This window comes from Haliaeetus albicilla, chromosome 31 (assembly GCF_947461875.1).
Source record: "Haliaeetus albicilla chromosome 31, bHalAlb1.1, whole genome shotgun sequence".
NCBI classification, from domain to species: Eukaryota; Metazoa; Chordata; class Aves; order Accipitriformes; family Accipitridae; genus Haliaeetus; species Haliaeetus albicilla.
The window spans coordinates 1,934,085-1,956,082 of NC_091513.1; the positions used below are offsets into that span (position 1 = coordinate 1,934,085).

General features: G+C 52.8%; 1 protein-coding gene and 1 pseudogene across 1 annotated transcript; one reads left to right on the forward strand and one right to left on the reverse strand.

Annotated features, from left to right (window-relative positions):
* Positions 1-409: 409 nt before the first annotated feature.
* Positions 410-1,376, reverse strand: LOC138683174 (olfactory receptor 14J1-like; annotated as a pseudogene).
* Positions 1,377-10,628: 9,252 nt separating this feature from the next.
* LOC138683139 (olfactory receptor 14A16-like) lies at positions 10,629-11,591 on the forward strand. Its single transcript, XM_069774659.1, has one exon. The coding sequence runs from the start codon at positions 10,629-10,631 to the stop codon at positions 11,589-11,591; it is 963 nt and encodes a 320-aa protein (XP_069630760.1).
* Positions 11,592-21,998: the final 10,407 nt, after the last annotated feature.

Sequence of the window (21,998 nt, forward strand, 5' to 3'; positions counted from 1 at the left end):
AGAGATTTGTCTAAGGGCTGGGAACATTCCCCATTCCATAGGTGTGGGGGATTCCATGATGGCCCCATCGTCCTTTCTCCACGGAAGGTTTTAGGTCCTTCATTTGCCCTCTAACCTGTTAGGGAACTTATGGGGAAGAACATTTGGTTTGGTTTTAGTTGCCTGGGTGTCAGACAGGTAACTCACTGCGAGTACATTTCTTCTGTTTAATTAAAGAAAGAGTATAGCTCCCTGTTCACACAGTCTCTGGGCCACACTAGTGAGGTAGATAACGAAGGAGAAGTGGAGTGTCCACATTTCTTTGTGGACAACATTATCACAAATAAAAAAAGTAAGAGAAGAAAAAAACTCACCCAACAACAATGACAACAACAACAACTAATAAAGGCTGGACCTGCAATGAGTTACATTATGAGTCATATGCTGAAGAGGATGGACACTCTGCAGCTTCTGGAAAACTTTCAGTTGTAAGTGTCCAGGCTGCATCCCTGAGGTTCTGATTCCTCATGCTGTAGATGAGGGGGTTCACAGCTGGAGGCACCACCGAGTATAGAACTGCCACCAGCAGGTCCAGGGATGGGGAGGAGATGGAGGGGGGCTTCAGGGAGGCAAATATGGCAGTGCTTATAAAGAAGGAGACCATGGCCAGGTAAGTGAGTCATGTGGAAAATGCTTTGTGCCATCCCTGCTCAGAGGGGATCCTCAGCACTGCCCTGAAGATCTGCAAACAGGACAGCACAATGAAAATAAAACACCCTCAACAAGATGAAAGCACTAAACACGAGAAGCTGAAATTCCCTGAGGTAGGCGTCTGAGCAGCAGAGCTTGAGGATCTGGGGGATTTCACAGAAGAACTGGTCCACAGCATTGCCTTGGCAGAGGGGTACTGCAAATGTATTGGCAGTGTGCAGCACAGCACTGAGAAACCCACTGCCCCAGGCAGCTGCTGCCATGTGGACACAAGCTCTGCTGCCCAGGAGGGTCCCATAGTGCAGGGGTTTGCAGATGGCAATGTAGCGGTCATAGGCCATGACAGTGAGAAGGAAATACTCTGCTGAGATCAAAAAGGTAAACAGAAAGACCTGTGCAGCACATGCTGGGTAGGAGATGGCCCTGTTGTTCCAGAGGGAGTTGGCCATGGCTTTAGGGACAGTGGTGGAGATGGAGCCCAAGTCAAGAAGGGATAGCTTGAGGAGGAAGAAGTACATGGGTGTGTGGAGGTGGTGGTCACAGGCTATGGTGGTGATGATGAGGCCGTTTCCCAGGAGGGCAGCCAGGTAGATGCCCAGGAAGAGCCAGAAGTACAAGAGCTGTAGCTCCCGTGTGTCTGCAAACGCCAGGAAAAGGAACTGGGTGATGGAGCTGCTGTTGGACATTTTCTTCCTCTGGGAATGGGGTGCTGTCAAAGTAGAAAAAAAGACAGTGAAGAGTCAGGGCATTGTTCTCTGAGCAATATCAAAGCCATTTCCCATAGTCCCTCCCACTCTCACACACACAGACCCTTTTCCTTTTCTAGGAGACCTTCCTTCAGGTCTGTGGCTGGAGCCCTGCTTGGTGCTGGCCGAGTGTGCAATGAAGAGCAGGGCCTCTGCCCATGGGCTCTTGAAAAGCCAGCCCTGCTCTGCAGCAGTGGGTTCATGCGATCGGTGCGGGCAGGGGCCAGTCTGGTGTGTGACTTTGTCAGCTGAAACCGCTCCTAACGCAGAAGGGCTTGTCAGCATCTGCACTGCCAGTGCTAAGGAACCAGGAGGGTAAAAATAGTTTAAGAGTTCTAGGGATTTTTACAGTGACGGTCCTTTTTCTGGTCATTCCCTCCATGGCCTTTTCAGGGATGGCCCTCACTGGGGCCCACTAACACTCTTGGAAACTTGGAGGCTTGCTACTGACTTTTACTTCTGTAGGGGCTTCTTAGGTCTTTCAGGATCTGCAGTTCAGGAGGTCAGCACCAGAGGCCTCATTAACATGCCAAACACCCTCACGAGTCAAGTTGCTTTCCGTAGTTTTCTTTTAAGCCTTCAATTCTGATGTGGTTAATAAGAGCAGTTTCAGGAGTGTAATCAAAGTGAAATGATATGAACACTAAACAACAACAAGAAAGGGTTTCTTTTTCTCCACCTTATTTCTCTGCTTACACATGAATTGCTATCAGCAATCTCTAACTGATATTGATCCTGTGCGTCTCCTAATTCAGTGTGAATAGATATGAAAATCCAGAGCCTTTATGTTCCACAACCTATGGTCAGTCTTCATCCCTACCCCCAACCTACCATGTCTCTCATCAGCCACCTGGGACTTGGAGCAGCCCTGGTCCAATCTGAGCTACCTCCACTGAAGTCTGTAGCTGTGTGTTTCAGCCCATGGGCACCAATTCCCACCTGTGTTACTTGGAGAATGAGTGGCACACAGACACAGAAGGGTGTTTCTCAATTGCCTACATATGAAAACCAAGGAAGGCAGAGTTCAATTAAAAGTAAAAGACATTTTTCAGCTAGGTGTTAAGTCCACATTACCTCCATTGAAACCTGCTTCCTAGAGAGGATAACCTTAGGCCAACAGAAAACACAGTTTGTGTTTAGTCACAGAACCCAAGACCTCCCAAAACATTTCCTGTCCTGGACTTTGATTGTTTCTCCATATTCGCTCCTTTGCACACAGCGTGTCTCACACTGAAGTCACGAGCTGCCTTGATTCGCAGAGGGGAGCAAAGAGACAAAGGGAATGAAATGCTCCCTTTTGAATAGCCAAATCTGCACTAACCCCAACATATCTGGGCTACAGGAACGTTTTCAGGCAGACTCTGCATCATCTAGATGACTGATTTTTCATTTGCTGCTTGGAAAATTATAGGTGACTCTATTGTAGGTGAAGGCAGGCATAAGAGTGATCGCCTCTAACACTAGACACCTTGAGTGCAACTGCCCAGGCTTCCCTTTCTAGTCAAGGGAGAGAAAACACTTGTCTCAGCCAAGAGGCTTTGACACACCCTGCCTGTCCAACAGCTCATGCTCCAGAAGTTCTGCCATTGGTCCTGCTGCACATTTCTCGGTCCCGCATGAGGTCTTCTTCTACCTCAGGGTATCCTGGAGGCAGTGGCCACTCCTGTGTGGGCAACTGCATCAACCCTTCAATGGAGATGATAGGTACACATTGAAACATATGCAGAAAAGTGCTGAGGGTAATAAGTGTGTAAGAAGTCTTCATTTTCAGAGTTTTGAGGGTTTCCTATAAATCCTCAGGATTGATTTCTCTATTGGCCTTTGACATGGAACAGGAAGCTGATCACCCTTTCTCTCCCTCTACATAAATCTAGATTTATACAGTCATTTCTGAAATGCATTACCTATGAACACGTTGAATGGTGAAAGTGTTCTCAGGACAAGTTTATTTTAAAACATTTGACATCTGCATTTCATAACTAAACAGAGCTGAGAGCGATAGAGGTTGGAGAAGTTGGATAGAGCCCACTATTATTTCTTTGCTACCAAGCAATGTCCAGAATTGGTAGCACTTCCCTCCTATCCTCCCTGTTTTTGAGGTGGCCAAATCTTTATGGGCTACACAATGGCATAACATCATGGCCCTCCAAGTGCCAGACCCCAACCAACACACCACAGAGGCCCAGAGCACAGCTGATGAAAGGAAATGCCATTGCTATTTGACAAACTTCGGATAAACTTCTCCAATGAAATGGCTGCCTTGGTAGATGACTAAGGCATTCGACACTGTCTCCCATAAAATCCTGACAAAGCAGCTGCTGAAGGAGAGGCTGGATGAGCAGAGAGTGAGGGGGATTGAAAACTGGCTGAATGGCCGGGCCCACAGGATGGTGACCAGTGGCACGAGGTCTCGCTAGAGGCCAGTCACCAGTGGTGCACTGCAGGGGTCAATAGTGGGTCCAGTCCTGTCCCTTCAAACCTCTACTGTAGTTTTGTGGTCCTGTGGCATCCTTCAGGGAAATCAGCGCTACCGGGCACCTCTCTGAAGTGTCAGTGCACTGATGTGCGCAGCGTGCTGAACAAAGAGGAGGAATTAGACGTCTGTGTGTGGTTACAGTGAGAGACAGTCTCATGTGGAGAGCAGAGACGGTGTGAGATAGCACACAGCAGGAGTGCGGCCAGGGATGGACAGGCTTGTAAGGCAAGGAGGGGGAGATGCCCTTTACGATAGAGAGAGCAATGGGAATGCATGGATCTCTGCCTTGGGACAGGTGATGGGCTTTGTGTGAGCTCACGGGTCAGGATCAGCAGGCAGACCAACACTGTCCCGAGTGAGCACCGTAACAGACAGAACTCAAGCCACGGACTGAATGAACTCAAAGGACACTTTGTGCCCATTTTGCAGGGGTGGTCCACAGAATAGGGGAATGATATCTGTGTTTAAATGAAAGGCTGTGAAGGGGGTGATGGTTACTGAGGCTGTATTGGATACTGTGAGACCTGAGAATGCAGTAAGCAGTATGGAATAAGAGGGGGATCTTGTCCTGGTTTTTGGCTGGGATGGAGTTAATTTTCTTCATAGCAGCTCATATGGGGCTGTGTGTTTTGGATTTGTGACCAAAACAGTGCTGATAACACAGGGATGAGTTAGTTACTGCTGAGCAGTGCTTGCACACCATCGAGGCCTTTTCTGCTTCTCACACCAACCCACCAGCGAGGTGGCTGGGGGTGCACAAGAATTTGGCGGGGGACACAGCTGGGACAGCTGACCCCAGCTAACCAAAGGGATATTCCAGTCCGTTAGATGTCACGCTCAGCAATAAAAACTGGAGAAAGAAAGAGGAAGGGGGGACATTAAGAGTTATGGTGTTTGCCTTCCTAAGTAACCGTTACGCCTGATGGAGCCCTGCTTTCCTCGAGATGGCTGAACATCTGCCTGCCGATGGGAAGGAGTGAATGAATTCCTTATTTTGCTTGGCGCTCATGCACAGCTTTGCTTTACCTATTAAACTGTCCTTACGTCAACCCACGAGTTTTCTTCACTTTTACCCTTCTGATTCTCTCCCCCATCCCACTGGCGTCAAGTAAGTAAGTGGCTCTGTGGGGCTGAGCTGCCTACTATGATTAACCACAACACTCCAGCCTCTCTAGATCCTTCTGGATTACAGTAGTGCCCTCCAGCAACTTGACTGGCTCTTCCATGCTGTAGTGGCATCTGCAAACCTGACATGAGTGCACTCCGTCAGTTCCTCCAGGGCATTAGTATAGACATGAACCAGGACAGATCCTAGGATGAACACTTACAGTTCTCCAGGTGTCACTGGTCTGCAGGCAGAGAAGCACTCGTTCACCTCAACCCTCCAAACCCCACCATCCAACCAGCCATCCAGACTGTAATGCCTTTAATTGGATACAATGCACAAGCATATAAAGGGGGTATGGTGTTGAAGCCTTGCTGAAATCCAGGGAAATGATAGACACTGCTCTCCTCTCATCTAGAAAAGCAGTCCTGTTCATCACAGAAAGATGCTAGGATGGCCAGGCATGACCTACCCTTGCTAATTCAAGTCACTCTCCCTTTCAGGTTCCCAGAAATGGGATTCAGAGGGCAAGGGCTGTGACACACCCTCACCAAAGTGAGGTGAAACAGCCTTTAGTTCCCCAGCTCGTCCTTTGGGACTTGTTGGAAGATGCATGCATCTCTTGTTCTTTGCAAGTCATCTGGGACCTCCCCCAGTCTCCATCACCATTCCAAGATGATGCAGAATGTCTTTACAATGGTGTTGGCTGGCGCTCTCAGCACCCTTGGATGCTGGCCATCTAAAGAGGTGAGTTACTCAAGTAGCCCCTGACTTGGTCCTCATCCACTGCTGGCTGTTCTCCTCCTCTCTGAGTCCTGCCTGAGGGCAACAGAGACATGGGAGACCTTGCAGGGAAAGACAGCAGAAAAGAAGTCATAGTGTACGTCAGACCTACCTGCATTTACTCTTTCTAAATCCAGTAGTGGCCCACTTTACTTTTCTTTGGTTTTCAACTCTTAAGGAAGCAGTAGTGGTTCACCTTGTTGCCCTTGACATCCCTTGCTAGCTTGAACTTTGGGGGAGCTTTGAGTCTCCTAATACAATCCCTGTTTCCCCAGACAACATTTCTAAACTCCTCCGTTGTAGCCTGCCCCTGCTTCCACCTCCTGTGTGCTGCCTTTTGGCACTGGAGCTCGGCGTTGAGGTTCCTGTTTAGCCCAGCTGGATTCTGGAGATGAAGGGTTGTTTTCCTGAGTATCAGGACAGATCCTTCCTGTGCTTGAGGAAGATGTCCTTAAAGGCCTCTCAGCGAGCTTAGACTTTTACCTTTCAGAGCTGCCTTCCCATGGGATCTCCCACTACCACCAGAGCCCTGAGCAGGCCAAGGTCTGCTTCTCTGGGATCCCAAACCTGAGCTCTGCTGCTTTCCGGCTTCAGTTCCCTTCAGAACTATGATGCAACAACTTCACGGTCACTGCAGCCAAGGCTGACACGTTAATGTCCCTGACCAGCCCTGACTCAGCCTCCTGGCCCACCTGGCTGCTGTGATAAGAAGTTGACCCTGAGACTCTCCAGGACCCAATGGGGCTGTTGGACCCAGTCACTTTGCCTGTCCAGTGAGGGCAAGGTTTGCTGATCTGGAGACTTCCTCAGGTTACCTACAGAAGACTTTGTCCACGTCCTCACCCTGACTGAGTGGTTCTAACTCCCACCTTCATGTCACCATCAGTGGTGCATCATCTGTTCCTAAGCCAGTAATGATTGCACAACCTGTTGTCTACCCCACCATACACATTCAAGTTGCCCCATCCTTTACAGAGGCCATGCCCCAGCCTCATTCTCCCACCTTTCCCAACCACCCCCCAGTGTCTCCTAAAGGACCTGTCTCTATCCTTCACAGTACCCAAAATTGTGCAACCTGACCCACCATGTCACCACAGCGGTTCCCTCAGAAGTTCTGTGATGGAATCAGGGGCTCCAGATCCTGCTGCCTGCGTCCCTTGCTGTGAGGGCATGGATGCACATTTGGTTTGCAGCCACTCAGCAAAGACTTCTCACATGCGGAAAACTGGAACTAAGCACCCTGGAGCCCCACGTATGCGAAGGCCTTTCTTCAGAGCAAAAAACTTGCTGGGAAGGATGACAGGTGTCAGGGTAATGATGAAATGAGATGCTCAGAAAGACAACAAGCCCTGCAGTTCCCAACACCTGAGAAAAACAGGCCAGGGCCATGCCAGGCTTGCATGAGAGGAGTTTGCTGCCTGAGGTGACTGTGCAGGACCTTGGGCCAATCTCCAGGAACACAAGGTACCCCTGAGAAAGTCCCTGGGTGAGGTAAGCCTGCAATCCAGCCAGGCAGTGGACATCAGTGGCATGTGTTTTCTTCATAGCATCATTAGGTGTGTAGAGGACAAGGGAGAAAGAATTGTCAGGGGTTGAGAGTAGAGGGACATGAATGGAGACCTGTCTCCCTACCCACATGGGTGGGATAGGTAGACTAGGCCTCCCTAACTGCGCGGGCAGGGTAGAGCTGGCCTCCCTACCGGCAAGGTAGGGATAGACCTGACCTCCCTAACCGCGAGGGCAGGGTAAACCTGGCCTCCCGACCGGCGCCGGTGGGGTATACCTGGCCTCCCTATCCATGCAGGCCGGGTAGATCAGGCCTCCCTAAACATGCGAGGGGGGTAGAGGTGGCTTCCTTATGGGTAAGGTCAGGGTAGACCTGGCCTCCCTAGCCGAGTGGGCAGGGTAGACCTGGCCTCCCGACTAGCGATGGTGGAGTAGACCTGGCCTCCCTATACGTGCGGGCCAGGTAGACATGGCCTCCCTGCTCAGGCGGGCCGGGTAGACCAGGCCTTCTGAACGGTGCAAGTGGGGTAGACCTGGCCTCTCTACCTGTGCAATAAGGGTAGACCTGAACTCCATACCCACACGGGTGGGGTAGACCAGGCGTCCCTAACCACGTGGGTGGGGTAGAGCTGGCCTCTGAGCCAGGAAGGTCAGGGTAGACCTGGTCTCCCTAGCCGAGCGGGCGGGGTAGACCTGGCCTCCCGACTGGAGCTGGTGGGTTAGACCTCCTCCCTAACAACGCAGGCATGGTAGACCTGGCCTCCCCATCAGCGCGGGCTGGGTAGACATGGCCTCCCTAACATCGGGGGCAGGGTAGACCAGGCCTCCCAAGCGGCGCCGGTGGGGTAGCCCTGGACTCCCTAACCACGCGGGCGGAGTAGACCTGGCCTCCGTACTGGCAAGGGCAAGGTAGACCTGGCCTCCCTAACCATGCGGGTGGGGTAGACATGGCCTCCCAACTGGCGCCGGCTGGGTAGACCTCCCTCCCTAACAATGAAAAGGTGATTCTTACACCTCACTCTTTCAGATGGGAGAAATGTCAGTGCTGAAAGAAGCATCTCTCTGTAGCTGAGGGAAGGATCATCAGTGATTGCCTCAGCCTGTTTCCCAGCAGGTTCCCCTGGAGCCCCAGGGACACCTGGAGGGAGCCCAGAGGGGGCAGAGAAAGGGCTGCCTTGGGCTGGTCCTCTGCTGCTGAGCTGGGCTGGGCTCCTGGGCTGGAGGGAGCTCATGGCAAGCAGGCAGCACTGCAGAGACACAGCTCTGCCCAGGAGCAGCTCCTCTGCAATGGGAGAGGAGGGAAGGGAGAGGGAGGTTAAAGGCAGTGTGGGGTGGGAGGAGAGAGGAGAGCTGACCTGGAGAAAAATCTTGACAGCCCTTCACAGGGTAAGTCTCTGGCTGCAGGGCAATGCAGCTGTGGTTCCTGGAATGATCTCCTAAAGCTGGCACATCCCACAGCCTATGGAATATGTCAGAGGGACTCTCACAGTTTCTGCAGTGTAGAGAAAAAGGCCATGCTTTGGAGCACAGCTTCCCTGCTGCACCCTCAGAGGGACAGGGCATGTCAGCTGCCTTCACCTGGGGATGGCTGCAGAGTGTGAAGGTGGGTGTGCAGCCAGGGGTGCCCAGGGCTGTCCTTCTGAGCAGGGTCCCTGCACCGTGGGGGGCTGTGTGTTGGGGCAGGGACTCTGCCACCGGTCAGGGTAAGTACTCAGCCTGCCTGGGGAACTGTAACAGCAGAGTGGGGAGAAGCTGTGGGTGGAAGAAACAACTTGCAGCAGGGCAGGGTCCGTCTGCTGACAAGAGGGTGCTGTGTGGGTCAGGGCTGCTCACGGCTCCAGATCACTCTCAGGATATTTCCAAGGACACTTTTCAAGGGGAATGTTGAAGCATGGACTACTATATCATAAGGATCTTCCCTGAGTCTGTGTTTTCAGTTTCCTACTCTGGGGAAATTTTTGGGAGAAATGGAAAAGGAGCTGTCATGCTTTCAGCAAGTCCCTGAGACTCCTGAGCTGTAGCTTGGGGTGATCAGTAAGTCTGAGAGGAGCCTCCTGAAGTAGAGCACAGGGACTGAGAACAACTGCCTGGCTGTGCTGGTGTCCGGGAGGTGACATGCACAAATGGGTAAGGGTAACTCTTTCCTGAGACTGCAGCTGACTCTACTCTTGCCTCTCTGAGCCAATCGATCCCTGCTCTTTTCCTTGGTTCTCCACTTGTCTGTGTTACTGTTATCTTTTCCTGCTGTCTGTTTCTCTGGGGATGGGAGTTTCAGCTGCAGAGTTACACACACACTGATCTTGTGGGACCTGCCATATAGCTGTGTCCATGGGAAGAAGTGTCGCAGCTTTCCTATAACCTGAGGGGTTATGCTCAATGGTGTCTGTGGGGCTGGGAAAATGAGCTGATTCTCCCTTACAGCGATGCCATCACATCAGGTCACTTGGCTATCACCTCCGAGTGTCCTTCCAAGCTGTTAGCTGCCCTGCAGGATGCAAACCTGTCTCATAGCAGCTTTCTGTGATCTGAAAGCCCCATAGAGAAGCACAGAGATGCTAGGACTGAGGAAATGCTCTTGGTTGGTGAAATGAGCCCGGTGTGTCCTTGGCTAGAAGCAGGGTGCTGAGACTTTGAGAAAGGGGGAGACATTTGGTGGTCTGCAGTGGATGTCTCTGCTCTCAGCAGTGCCTGGTGGCTTTTCGGTGTAAAACATGAAAGCATGTTCACCCTCCATCTCAGAAAGGTGCAAGCACAGTGCAAGTGGGAACTAGACAGAAGGACAGAGCAGCTCCCCCTCTCTCTGCACTAAGCCACAGGCAATCCTCTTGCCTTGCCTGGCTCACGCTGTTCTCCCAGAGTGCAGCAGAAATGCTGAAGGTTCCCGAGATCAAAGAAAGCTCCCCAGGGGTGATGTGGGCAGCTGTAAAAAACCCTAGAACTCTTAAACTGCTTTTACCTTCCTGGTTCCTTAGCACTGGGAGTGCAGATGCTGACAAGCCCTTCTGCATTAGGAGCGGTTTCAGCTGACAAAGTCACACACCAGACTGGCCCCTGCCCGCACCGATCCCATGAACCCACTGCTACAGAGCAGGGCTGGCTTTTCAAGAGCCCATGGGCAGAGGCCCTGCTCTTCATTGCATTCTGAGCCAGCACCAAGCAGGGCTGCAGCCACAGACCTGAAGGAAGGTGTCCTAGAAAACGAAAAGTGTCTGTGTGTGAGAGTGGGAGGGTCTATGGGAAATGGCTTTGATATTGCTCAGAGAACAATGCCCTGACTCTTCACTGTCTTTTTTCTACTTTGACAGCACCCCATTCCCAGAGGATGAAAATGTCCAACAGCAGCTCCATCACCCAGTTCCTCCTCCTGGCATTTGCTAACACGCAGGAGCTGCAGCTCTTGCACTTCTGGCTCTTCCTGGGCATCTACCTGGCTGCCCTCCTGGGAAACAGCCTCATCATCACTGCCATAGCCTGTGACCACCACCTCCACGCACCCATGTACTTCTTCCTCCTCAACCTCTCCCTCCTCGACTTGGGCTCCATCTCCACCACTGTCCCTAAAGCCATGGCCAACTCCCTCTGGAACAACAGGGCCATCTCCTACCCAGCATGTGCTGCCCAGGTCTTTCTGTTAGTCTTTTTGATCTCAGCAGAATATTTTCTTCTCACTGTCATGGCCTATGACCGCTACGTTGCCATCTGCAAACCCCTGCACTACGGGACCCTCCTGGGCAGCAGAGCTTGTGTCCACATGGCAGCAGCTGCCTGGGGCTGTGGGTTTCTCAGTGCTGTGCTGCACACTGCCAGTACATTTTCACTACCCCTCTGCCAAGGCAATGCTGTGGACCAGTTCTTCTGTGAAATCCCCCAGATCCTCAAGCTCTCCTGCTCAGATGCCTACCTCAGGGAAGTTGGGGTACTTGGAGTTGGTGTCTGTTTAGACTTTGGCTGTTTTGTTTTCATTGTGCTGTCCTATGGGCAGATCTTCAGGGCCGTGCTGAGGATCCCCTCTGAGCAGGGATGGCACAAAGTCTTTTCCATGTGCCTCCCTCACCTGGCTGTGGTCTCCTTGTTTATAAGCACTGGCAGTTTTGCCTACCTGAAGCCCCCCTCCATCTCCTCCCCATCCCTGGACCTGCTGGTAGCAGTTCTGTACTCGGTGGTGCCTCCAGCCATGAACCCCCTCATCTACAGCATGAGAAACCATGAGATCAAGGGTGCCCTGAGAAAACTAATGACTGGATGCTTTTTAGAAGGAGTAAACTGCCTCTTGTCTTCTGCGTAGTACTTATATCTCATTACAGACCCAACCTGTCTTTTGCTGGTCTTTTTATGGTGATTTTGGGTGTGGTTTTACTCCTTCTATTTTGCATTGTTTTACTTATCTGAATGCTTTCCACAAAGAAATGTCTTTATTCCTCCTGTTTCTAAATCACAGTCTATCCATCTTTTCTGTGCCCTGGAGGCTGTGCAAATGAGCTGTGCCCTTCTTTGTGTTTAAACAAAATAAAGGGCCCTGCAGTGTCTTTTTTTCTGAGATCCTTCCTCCGAGACCTTCTCTGCAGCTGCAGGGAGCAGTGCCTGTGTGCAGAGGGGAAGAAGAAAAGAGTCCCGGCACAGCAGCAGTGCCACAGAGCACCAGTGCTTGGTCTTTCCTGAGCTGCTCTCTTCCCACTTCCATGCTTTCCTTCTGAAACCTTGGGTTGGTGGAAGGCCTGAGTGCTCTTCAAGCTTGGTTAGAGCCCTGCGGTGTGTCAGGCCTGTGACTGCAGGCAAGGACAGGCAATGGGCACTTGTGTGACAGAGCTGGCCTCCATAGCAGCACTTCCATCATACAAGGGGATCTCCTCAGGCCTTGTGCCACGGATGCCCCCCAGCCCTGGGGCTCAGCCCTCTCCACCCCCGAGGAGCTGCTGTGCCCTTCAGAGGGTCTGGGGCTGTGGGGTGAGTGCCCAGAGCTCTGCCGCACCCTGTGGTGGGCACTGCTGTGGGGCCATGCCAGACTGGGCTGCACTGGGGAGAGGGCAGGGGAGGTGGGAATAGTTTAGGGGGAGCTGTGGTGGGCTGGAAAGTGCCCAGGAGAGAAAAAATATCTGTGTAGAGGTTGCAATGTGTGGCCATGCAGGGCAAGGACTGACACCAGGGGTTCGTGGTGCAGTGACGGGGCTTGTGGAAAACAGTGAAGACATGCAGGTACAGAGGAAAGGAGGAGGCCGGTCTGTTCCCCCAGTGCCATGGACAGACGCGCAATGTGGCTCAGTGTCTTTGTCACCCCCAGCATCTCTCATTAGCCATTTTCAGCACTTGCTGGTCACCCCATATTTAAGGGTGAGATTTGCTGGGAGGCCACCTCCACCTTCCTCCTGGGCCAAGGGCTGCTTTTGGGGAACAGACAGCCCTGCCCAGCCTCGCTCCTTCCCCAGACCCTGGCAGACCCTGGAGCAGAGCTGTCTGCAAAGCTCCACATGGGTCAAGGCTGTGGCAGGGCAGGGGTCGGGTGCTGGGGAAGCTGCAAAAGTAGGAGTGTTGTGGGGGAACTGTGATCTGAAGGCTGCCATTGGGATCACAATGGGGGGAACTTTCCCCATCTATGACTGTCCCCTTTCCTGTGCTGTGCCTGCAGAGTGGGGCTGTGGGACCGTGTTTGGGCAGTGGGGCTGTGCCAGCACAAGGACAGGTGCCATGACGCAGCTGCCAGGAGGTGTCAGCAAGGACAGGTACAAAGCAGGAATTTCCTTATATTGCATTTGTTGTGGAGGCATGAGTGTAGGAAAAAAAAATTCACTTGGAGATGCTGGTGGCAAAGGAAGTCAAAAGCAAACAGAAGAGCTTTGGTCACTTCTGAGAGACCAAGGCTGAACAAGGGCTGCTGCTGAATGGGGAGGGTGATTTAATAACAGCAGGCACAGCTGGGGCTGAAGGAATGAATGCCTGCTGTGCCTGAGTCTTTCCTGAAATGGTCTCCAGGCCCCTGTGCTCAGGGAAAGGCTTCAAGGAAGAGGAGAGCATGCATTGGCATGAAAGTCAGGAAATCCTGCAAGGACAGATGCCAGTTCCTGTCCCTGCAGGGGACTAACCCTGGCAATGGCAAGGGTGGTGTGTTGCTTAGCTGGAACGAGGCATTTTGGAAAGGTCTTGGTGGACAGCGAGATGGACAGGACAGAGCTGTGTGCCTTGGAAGCAAGGACAGGAGGACCCTGGGCTATAAGAACAGGATCACGGCCAGGTGACTGAGGGAAGGGATTATACCAAACACTGTGTCCAGATTTCAGATCCCAGTACAGGAAAGCTGTCGGCAAGCTGGAGCCAGTTTAGCAAAGGGCCCCCGTAATGGTCCGAGGCAGGAACACTTTACCTGTGAGGAGAGGCTGAGGGAGCTGGGTTTGTCCAGCCTGGAGAAAGGAAGATCTTGGGTGAAACATGTAGCAGCATTGCAGTGTTCCCAGGAAGACTGAGTCAGGCTCGTGTCCATGGTACGAGACACAAGGACAAGAGGCAATGAGCTGAAAGAAGGGGGTTGGTGTACATATAGAGAAAAGCATTTCCAACATGAGGCTAGTCAAATGCTGGAAGCTGTTTCTCAGGAACTTTGTGCGGGCTTTATCCCAGAAAGTGACCACGGCGTCTTTGGATAAAGCCCTGAGTAATCTGGTCTGGCCCTGCTTTGAGCAGGAGATTGGCCGAGAAACTTCTGAGGTCCCTTTTTGCCTAAATGGTGCTGTCCTTCCTCCTCCTTCATCTTTTCAAATGAGGGAAATCTCTCAGGTTCTCCCTGACCACAGAAATAATTCGCATCAGGTGCAGAGCTGCTTCACAGTTGACACCAAACAACCTTGGCCATGTTGTTTGATTCTCTTTTTATTCCCCCCACCCAAGCTCTTCTCTTGTACTGTTGCAAAACCTGCCAAGAGGAACAGCCTACCCTCTTAATCCTTTCCACATTGGTCTTGCATTTCTTGTTTCGTATCCTATTCCTGAGATGGTTGCTGTGGTATTTTCAACTTTGGGTAGCACCTTGGGTTAACTTTCCTCACAGCAGCTCCTACGGTGCTTTGCATTGGTGGCTGAAACAGTGTTAATAACACTGCCATGTTTTAGCTATTGCTAAGCAGTGCTTGCACAGTGTCAAGGCCTTCTCTGTTTCTCTCCATGCCCCCTCAATGAGTAGTTTGGATTGCTTGACACTAGAAGAGCAGGGGATGTCATTTAGCAAGGCCAAGCTTCTTGCTCTATATTGGTGTCTGTGTCCCTGTTTTTGGTAGCGGATGGGCAGCAGGAGCCCCTGGGAGAAGAGACAATGGGTTATCCCATGCCGGACACAGCCAAGTCCAACCAGCTCTGCAACAGACCTACTGCTGGCAAAAGCTAACCCATCAGCAAAGCCGGTGGCACCTCTGTGAAAGTGTATTTAAGAAAGGGCACAAATGCCAGAGTGGAACAGGAGTAAGGAAAAAAAAGAGTGTGAGGAAAATTCCTGCAAACAGCAAGGTCAGTGAAGAAGAGGGGGAGGAGGAACTCCATATGATGCAGAAGAGATTCCCCTGCAGCCTGTGGAGGATCAAATGCCAGAGAAGTTGGATATTTCCTGAAAGAACTGTAGCCTGTGGGAAGGATGCCACAGGAAAAGCATAAGGAGGGAGCAGCAGAGGTGACCTGTTAGGAACTGACTGTAGTCCCCATTCCCCCTTTTCCCACTCACAGGGAAAGGAGGTAGAGGAGTCAGCAATGAAGGAATGAAGCTGAGCCTGGGAAAAAAAAGGGGACAGGGGAGGTGCTGTTGTAGTATTTAACTTTTCTTCTCACTATCCAACTGCCCTGGGTGCAGCTGGGACAGAGTTAATTTTCACAGGAACCTGGGAGGGGGCACAGCCAGGACAGCTGACCTGAACTAGCCAAGGAGCTGTTCCATGCCATGCGACATCATGCTCTGTATATAAATGGGGAGTGGGCTGGGGGGGGGCTCTTGGCTTTCGGTGGGGGAAGTGGCGGAGCGTCGGGTTCCGGATGCTGAGCAGTTGCACTGTGCATCACTCATTCTGTATATCCTTTTATTAGTACCGTTGTTGTTGTAACGTCTCTTTTTGTGTTGTCCCAGTAAATTGTCCTTATCTCAACCCACGAGGTTCCAGGGTTTTTTTTCTTTTCTCCTTTCTGGTTCTTTTCCTCATCCCACCGGAGGGGAACAGGGAGGAGTGAGCGAGCAGCTGCGTGGTCCTTTGTTACCAGCTGGGCTGAAACCACAACAACAACCCTATTTGAACTGGTAATAAAATAAGTTCATTCTCCTCCTTTTGAGCCTGTTTTGCTCACGACTAATTGGGAAGTGATGTCCCTGATTTCATAACAAGCAATTCAGCATTTTTTTCCTTTTTTCTCCTTCTGTACTGTTGAGGAGGAGGAGTGAGAGAGCGGCTGGCTGGGCATCTAGCCCCTGGGCATCTGGCCGCCAGCTAAGGTCAACCCACCACACAGTCTCCCACAGTATTCTTATATCAATGCTAGGAAGCTACAGTCTTGATAGGTGGGCAAAGAGGTGAGTAAAAGACTGATTGGATGCATCAGGGTCTCTTCTGGGGCTTAATGATGCTATCAGTGTCCTGGAGGAGCTGACAGAGTTTTCAGATGACACAAACCTGAGGTGCGGACCAGTCTATACACCGGAGTGCTGCCTTCTGGACGAACCTCAACAAGTTGGCAGAGTGGGCCAAAAAGAACCTACTAGATTTCAGAGAGAAGAAACGCCAAGTCCTTCCCCTGGGGTGGCCTAACCCTGGGCAACAGCCCCCGGTAGGGTGCAGCTGAGCAGAAAAGGCCCTGGGGGTCATGGTGGACAACAAGCTGCCCAGGAGTCAGCAGTGAGCCCCTGCGGCCAAGAAGGCCAAGAGCAGCCTGCCTGTATGAAGAGAAGCATGGCCAGGAGATGAGGGGGAGGGATTCTCCCCCTCCATTCACTGCTTGCTAGACCACATGCACAGCACTGCACTGAGTTTGGGGCCTCCTGCCCCCAGTACAGGAAAGACATTGATCAACTGGAGCAAGTTCAGTGAAGGGGCACCAATACAGTCAGGTGTGTGGGGCTGTGCACAGGGCTGGAGAACTTTCCACCTGAGGAAAGGCTGAGGGAACACTGTTCAGTATGGAGATGAGAAGGCTTCAGGAAACCTCACAGGATCATTTCAGTACCTACCAGGCAGTTAAGAAAAGAAAGCCAGGCTCTTCCTCATGGTGCATGGTGGGAAAAGGAGAGGCAAGGGACAAAAGTTGAAAGAATGTTCAGGCGGGACATGAGGTCCATGAGGTCATAACCATAAGGTCACTTATGCACTGGAAGAGGTTGCCCTGAGAGGTTGTGCAGTCCCAGTCCTTGGAGGTTTTCAAGCCTTCTCTCCCCCTAAATATGGTCTCCAAACATTGAACAGAACACTCTTGCTCATGCAAGAAGGAAGCAAAAGCCTATGGCACTGGAAAAGCTCTGCCTCCCCTGGGCCCTCTCTTCCCTATGAGAGAGGTCTTCCACCAACCCCACCCTTCTTCCACCTCCAGCTTTGGCAGCTGCGTGTGTCTGGCCTTCCCACTTGCCTTCACCACTCACCTTTGTAACTGACGCCCGACGCATATCTTGGCACTCGCACTGTAAGTTGGCACCCACCCCACACCTGGAGTCTACCTGGCCATGGAGGCAGGGAGAGGCCAGGTCCCCTCTGCCCGGCGCTGGGCACAGCTTTTTCGTGGGAATGTCCCCAAAGAGCTCTCTTCATGTGTGTGTCAGCCTGTGGCCTGGCAGGGGTGGAACTGGGAGAAGGCCTGCTGGGGCAGGGCTGAAGTAGCTCAGCTGGGAGAGCGTTAGACTGAAGATCTAAAGGTCCCTGGTTCAACCCCGGGCTTCAGCACTGATTTTCTCCTGTAGATTTTTGCAGAGAGTGCCTGCCTGCCTGCCTTCTTCCAGCCTGCCCTGGCCCTCCTTGCTCCTTCACCTCTTGCCAGTGCACTGCCCCTGCACTGTAGCCTATGGCATTGGGCAAGACAATTGCCCCAGCTTTACCACCGTGACAATGCCATCCCTGCATATGGTCCAACTACCAACCTTTGAGTAAACAGCTGAACACATCACCCACCCTGCTGCAGAGACCCCAGCAGGGCTGTCCCAGGGCACTGTTTTGCTGTCAGGACAGTCCTCAGTGCTGAAGGAGTGGGAAGGTCCCTGAGCCCAGCCCACTCCCTCAGCCCCAGGCAGATGGAAGCTTGCTGTTCACCTCACCTCCAGGCATGCTGGGGGACAGAGGGTGCAGGGGGAGGCCCAGTGCCTGGAGGAGGGGGTGTAAGATTTCTGCCCCCAGGTCCTCTCCACCACATGCCCTGGGATGCCATAACAGCCTGAGAACACCTCACCCCAGGGAGGGCATTTCCCTCACCCTGTTGCACTGCTCCTGCTGTGGCGTTGGGGACGGATGTGTCACAGAGGGGTGTTGCGCTGGGTGGCAGAGGAGGCTCAGGGGTTTTCTCCTCTCCATCAGCCCACCCCAGAGTTGGCCACAGCATGAGAGAAGTGCCAGCAGCAAGAGCCTCCTCCCGTCCCATTGCCCTGCAGAGACGTTGAAGGGCAGCGCTCTGCAGTGCAGCCCTGTGCCAGGATCAGACCCCAGCAGAGAGGCAGGCCCGACTTCCCTCATCTCAGAAGGGTTCAAGTGCTGTTTTCTGCAGAGGGTCCCTGGGCACCCAGGGACAACAGGGCTGTGCTTGTCATAGACGCATCACGGGAGGAGAGTGTCTCTCCTGCTGGCAGGCATCAAGGGGATGGAGCTCAGTGGAAGAGCGCCTGCTTCGCATGTGGGAGGTCCTGGGCTCAATCCCGGGCATCTCCAGGGGTGGTGCTTTTGCCCTGACTGCCCAGCCTCAGGCATGTGTGGGCTGGAGCTCTGGCACTGCTCCTCTCCAGGCCCTGTGGGCCTGCCCTGCCCACCCAGGGCTTGGCTGTGAGGTGGGCAGGGCTGTGGGAGGGCTGTGTGCACTGCCTCTGCTGAGTCCCCTCTTGGAGGAGAAGCAGGCAGCTGTGCTGGACCTGAGCCCAGGTCACTGCCCTGAATCCTAGACCCACCCCACCCACTACCCAGGGACAATGTTTGGCAGCAGAGTGTGCCTGTGAGGAGACCTCAGGGAGGGCATAGACAGCAGCAGCACGCTAAGGAATCCTTTCTGGCTGCACTGGGAGATGTGGTGTGAGGGTGCTGGCCCAGCCCAGGTGTCCTTTGGGACCAGAGCCACACTGCCCTGGTGGCTTTCCAAGGCTAAGGGTCTAAGATTGTCCTGTCCCCAGGTGGAGATCCCATACCACATGGGAAGCACTCTGTGCCAGCAGGTAAGGGTGTCTGGGCTGGATGAGCACAGGGAGGGCTGTGGGACTCCCAGCTGGAGTTTTCCCTCCACCATCCTTCCACCATTGCCACTGGCTTGAGCAGAGCCTCAGCTCAGGGAACCTGGATCTGCTGAAGTCAGGCATAGCCCTGCAGAGGTGGGACTGGTGGGGCTGGTGCTGTTGCCGAAAAACTTGGAATAAAGAACTTATCAACACCAATTTAGTGTAGATAAGCAGATACTTCTTTATTGACGGCTGGTTGCGCGGGTGAGTCCTCTCACGAACCACGCACCCCTGAACACCAAAATCATACACCTTCTTTTGAACTTATTCATACATATTCATTAGATTTCTGAGAAATGTTATGCATATTCATTAGATTTCTGGGAAGTTATTAGCATATGTAAATGTCCTTTACGCAGGCTCAGTGAAGGTCTCTGGTGGTCTTCAGAAGCCCTCTGGTGGTCTTCCATAGTCTTCCTCACTTTGTCCGATAGTTGACCTCTCTTTCGTGATTCTGCGCAGTTCGATTTTCGCCATCATGTATTAGATTTACATAAAAGTACATTCAATGTTAATTCTTGAATTTAACATTTCTAGTGATTGGCCCTCAGTCACACCACCTTATCAATATTCTTATACTAAAACAACCATTGGCTAATCTCACTTAACTCTACTGGTTGGAATCCTTGATAATGAGATCGAGGCAGGAAGGGTAAGGGGTTTCCAAAGAGCAAACTGGTGTCCATAACGGTTTCCTTAGTTTCCTAAAACAAAACACTACAAACCAACAAATCTTTGTCAAAGTTTCTGTGGTTCACTGATTTCAGACAATACTTGAATTCTTAGAGTTACACATAGTACATTTTCTAAAGTTCCTAAGTTCCTATGACTACATTTCAAACTTAACACTCCCATACCTATGCTTCACAATTTTCTACTTCTTCATCAAACCAAACTCTTTTATATAATTAGATTTTAATTTCTTTATCAAAATCTTTGCAACAGTGCCCACCTCTTGTTCCTGGGGTGTTTGGTGACTCCGTCAATACTCCATAACTACTGTGCTGGTAGGATCATGGAGTCACAGGTCTGTCCACAGCCATGCACAGGCAGGGAGGGCCAGGAGATGGTGCCTCGGCTGCTCCCTGGCAATAACACCCACAAACAAAATGGGGCATGAGACACAGACTTTCACTGCAGGGTGCCCAGCACCCTGGTGAGCCAAAACTCAGAGAAATAAGGCTGCTCTCCTATGGGCTTTAAACAGCCAAGCTCTGCCCAGCATGGGGGCCGCAGTGCTGAGACTTGGGGTCTCACTGTGACCCCCCCCTCAGGCAGGTCCTCGGGAGCCGCAGGAACAACCACAGATCTGGGCTACAGTGACAATCTTGCTTTGCTGCAGAGAATGGACCCAGCCTGCAGGGCCAGACTGTTCAGGACCCCAGATGCCATGAAAAACAGGTTCTTCCTGCTCAGGCGTGCTGCCCCCTCAAGCACACACAGGCCCTTGGCTCATCTCCCCAAGGAGGAAGAGGAAAATGCCTGCCAGGTGCCAGAGTAAGGGAGAAATATTACCCCTGTGGGAGGGCAGAGCTGGCAGCGAGGTGGCACAGGACAGACGCTAGGTTCCTCTCCCCAGTCCCCACTTGGAGCTCCTTGAGTCTGCATGTCGGCGTCCATACTGCCCATAGTCCCCACCATCCTGTGTTCGGAAGATAACACTCCCCCCTTCTTTACTTCACTTTTATACCTTACTTCTCTGAGATGCAGGGCTGGAGCTTGCCCCCATGGGAGTTTTCCAGGGGTTGGAGGCTGTGCTTGCAGTGCCCATGTATGTCACCCATGACCGTGGGGGTCTCACCTTGGGAACGCTGCTCTCCTATGGGGTCTGCCAGCAGGAAGGCTCTGGGGTATGGGGCAGAGGGATGTGTGTGCCTGGGCTTCTCCCAGATCCCCCCAGGATCACCCCAGGGATGGAGGAGCTCCCAGCAGAGAATGGGGCAATGCTGAAGTGGGAGAGGATGTTGGTGACAGCCACCTCTTCTCCCCTAGGGCAAGATCCTGCTGCTTGCAGCAGTACTGAGCTCCACCAACTCCCCAAAGGGAACCCTGCCACAGACAGCCAACGCACCTTCCAACCCGCAGCAGAGGAGCCTTTTGGGGAAGTGCCAGAGGGGTGTGGAGACCCACCAGCGGGAGCAGGGAGGGAAGTTTGGGCACCAGGTCCTGCCCAGGTGTCAAACCCTTCTCCCCGCCTGGTTCCTGCATAAGAGATTTCTCTGCCCATGGGCACTGGGGCAGGTGAAAGCCACAGCCAAGGGAGAGGAACCCTGGCTCAGCTCCCAGCAGCGCCTCTTTTAGGGGAGGGACACAAAATCTCCTCTGCCATGGAAATGTGCCCACGTGAGCATCCTCCCAGATGAGCCCTTCTCCAGGCCAGAGGCTGGACCATGGCTTCTGGCTGCAGCACACATCTCTTGGGGATACTTTCTCCATCCTCCCAGCCCTCCAACAGTGCTGAGGGAAAGGTGCCCCCATCCCCCCTGCTCCCATCCCTCTTGTACCCGCACACAAGTACCGCCCTGACACAAATCCAAACTGACATCCCTGGTGAGGCAGCAGGAGGGCAGGGGGCTGGAGGAGAGCAGGAGGAGGGGGTTCAAGGGCTGCCATGGGGCCTTACAGCCTCTGCTCAGAAAGAAGGCAGCTCAGTGCCTTGACAAGAGTGCTCAGGGTCTGCGAGGGCCCAAGGCAGCAGGAGCAGCCCATGGAGACTGGGGTCCTGGCAGAGCATGAGGAGAGGGAATCCCAGCCCCGTGTGTCCCAGAAAGCGGCTCTACACCCTGTGCTGGGGCAGTGGGGAGCAGAGCTGCCTCCTAACCATGGTGGGAGGTAATCCGTGGGCCATCTTCCCCCCTGGGGCTGGCTGGGGTTTTCAGGGCACTGCGGCCACCTCAGGGCTTACTCTGACACGGCAGCTCTGTCATAGCCTCTGCACTGTGGGACCAGCATGGCCCAGGCCCTGCCTGAGGCAAAGAGCAGCTGGGAAACCCTAGGGCGAGGAAATGGGTGCTCGCACTGGGGTGCATCACGGGACCTATCAGAGAGCCATTTGGACTAGAAACTGCCTGTGGCCAGCAGGATGGAAATGTCTCTGTCAGCAGGATTATTCCCCAGGGACCATGGGCTCTCGCTGCTCCACAGCCTGACCCCCAGCCTGCTGTCCCTGAGACATGCCCGTTTCCCCACCTCCATGACTTTGTTCTCTGCTCCTCCTCATCAGCCTCAGGAAGATGCCCTCACACTTGGGCAGGCAAGCACCAGCTCCGGGTCAAA

What these genes read in the sequence shown, in the direction of transcription:
- LOC138683139 (XM_069774659.1), top strand. Translation starts at nt 10,629, where the DNA reads ATGAAAATGTCCAACAGCAGCTCCATCACCCAGTTCCTCCTCCTGGCA.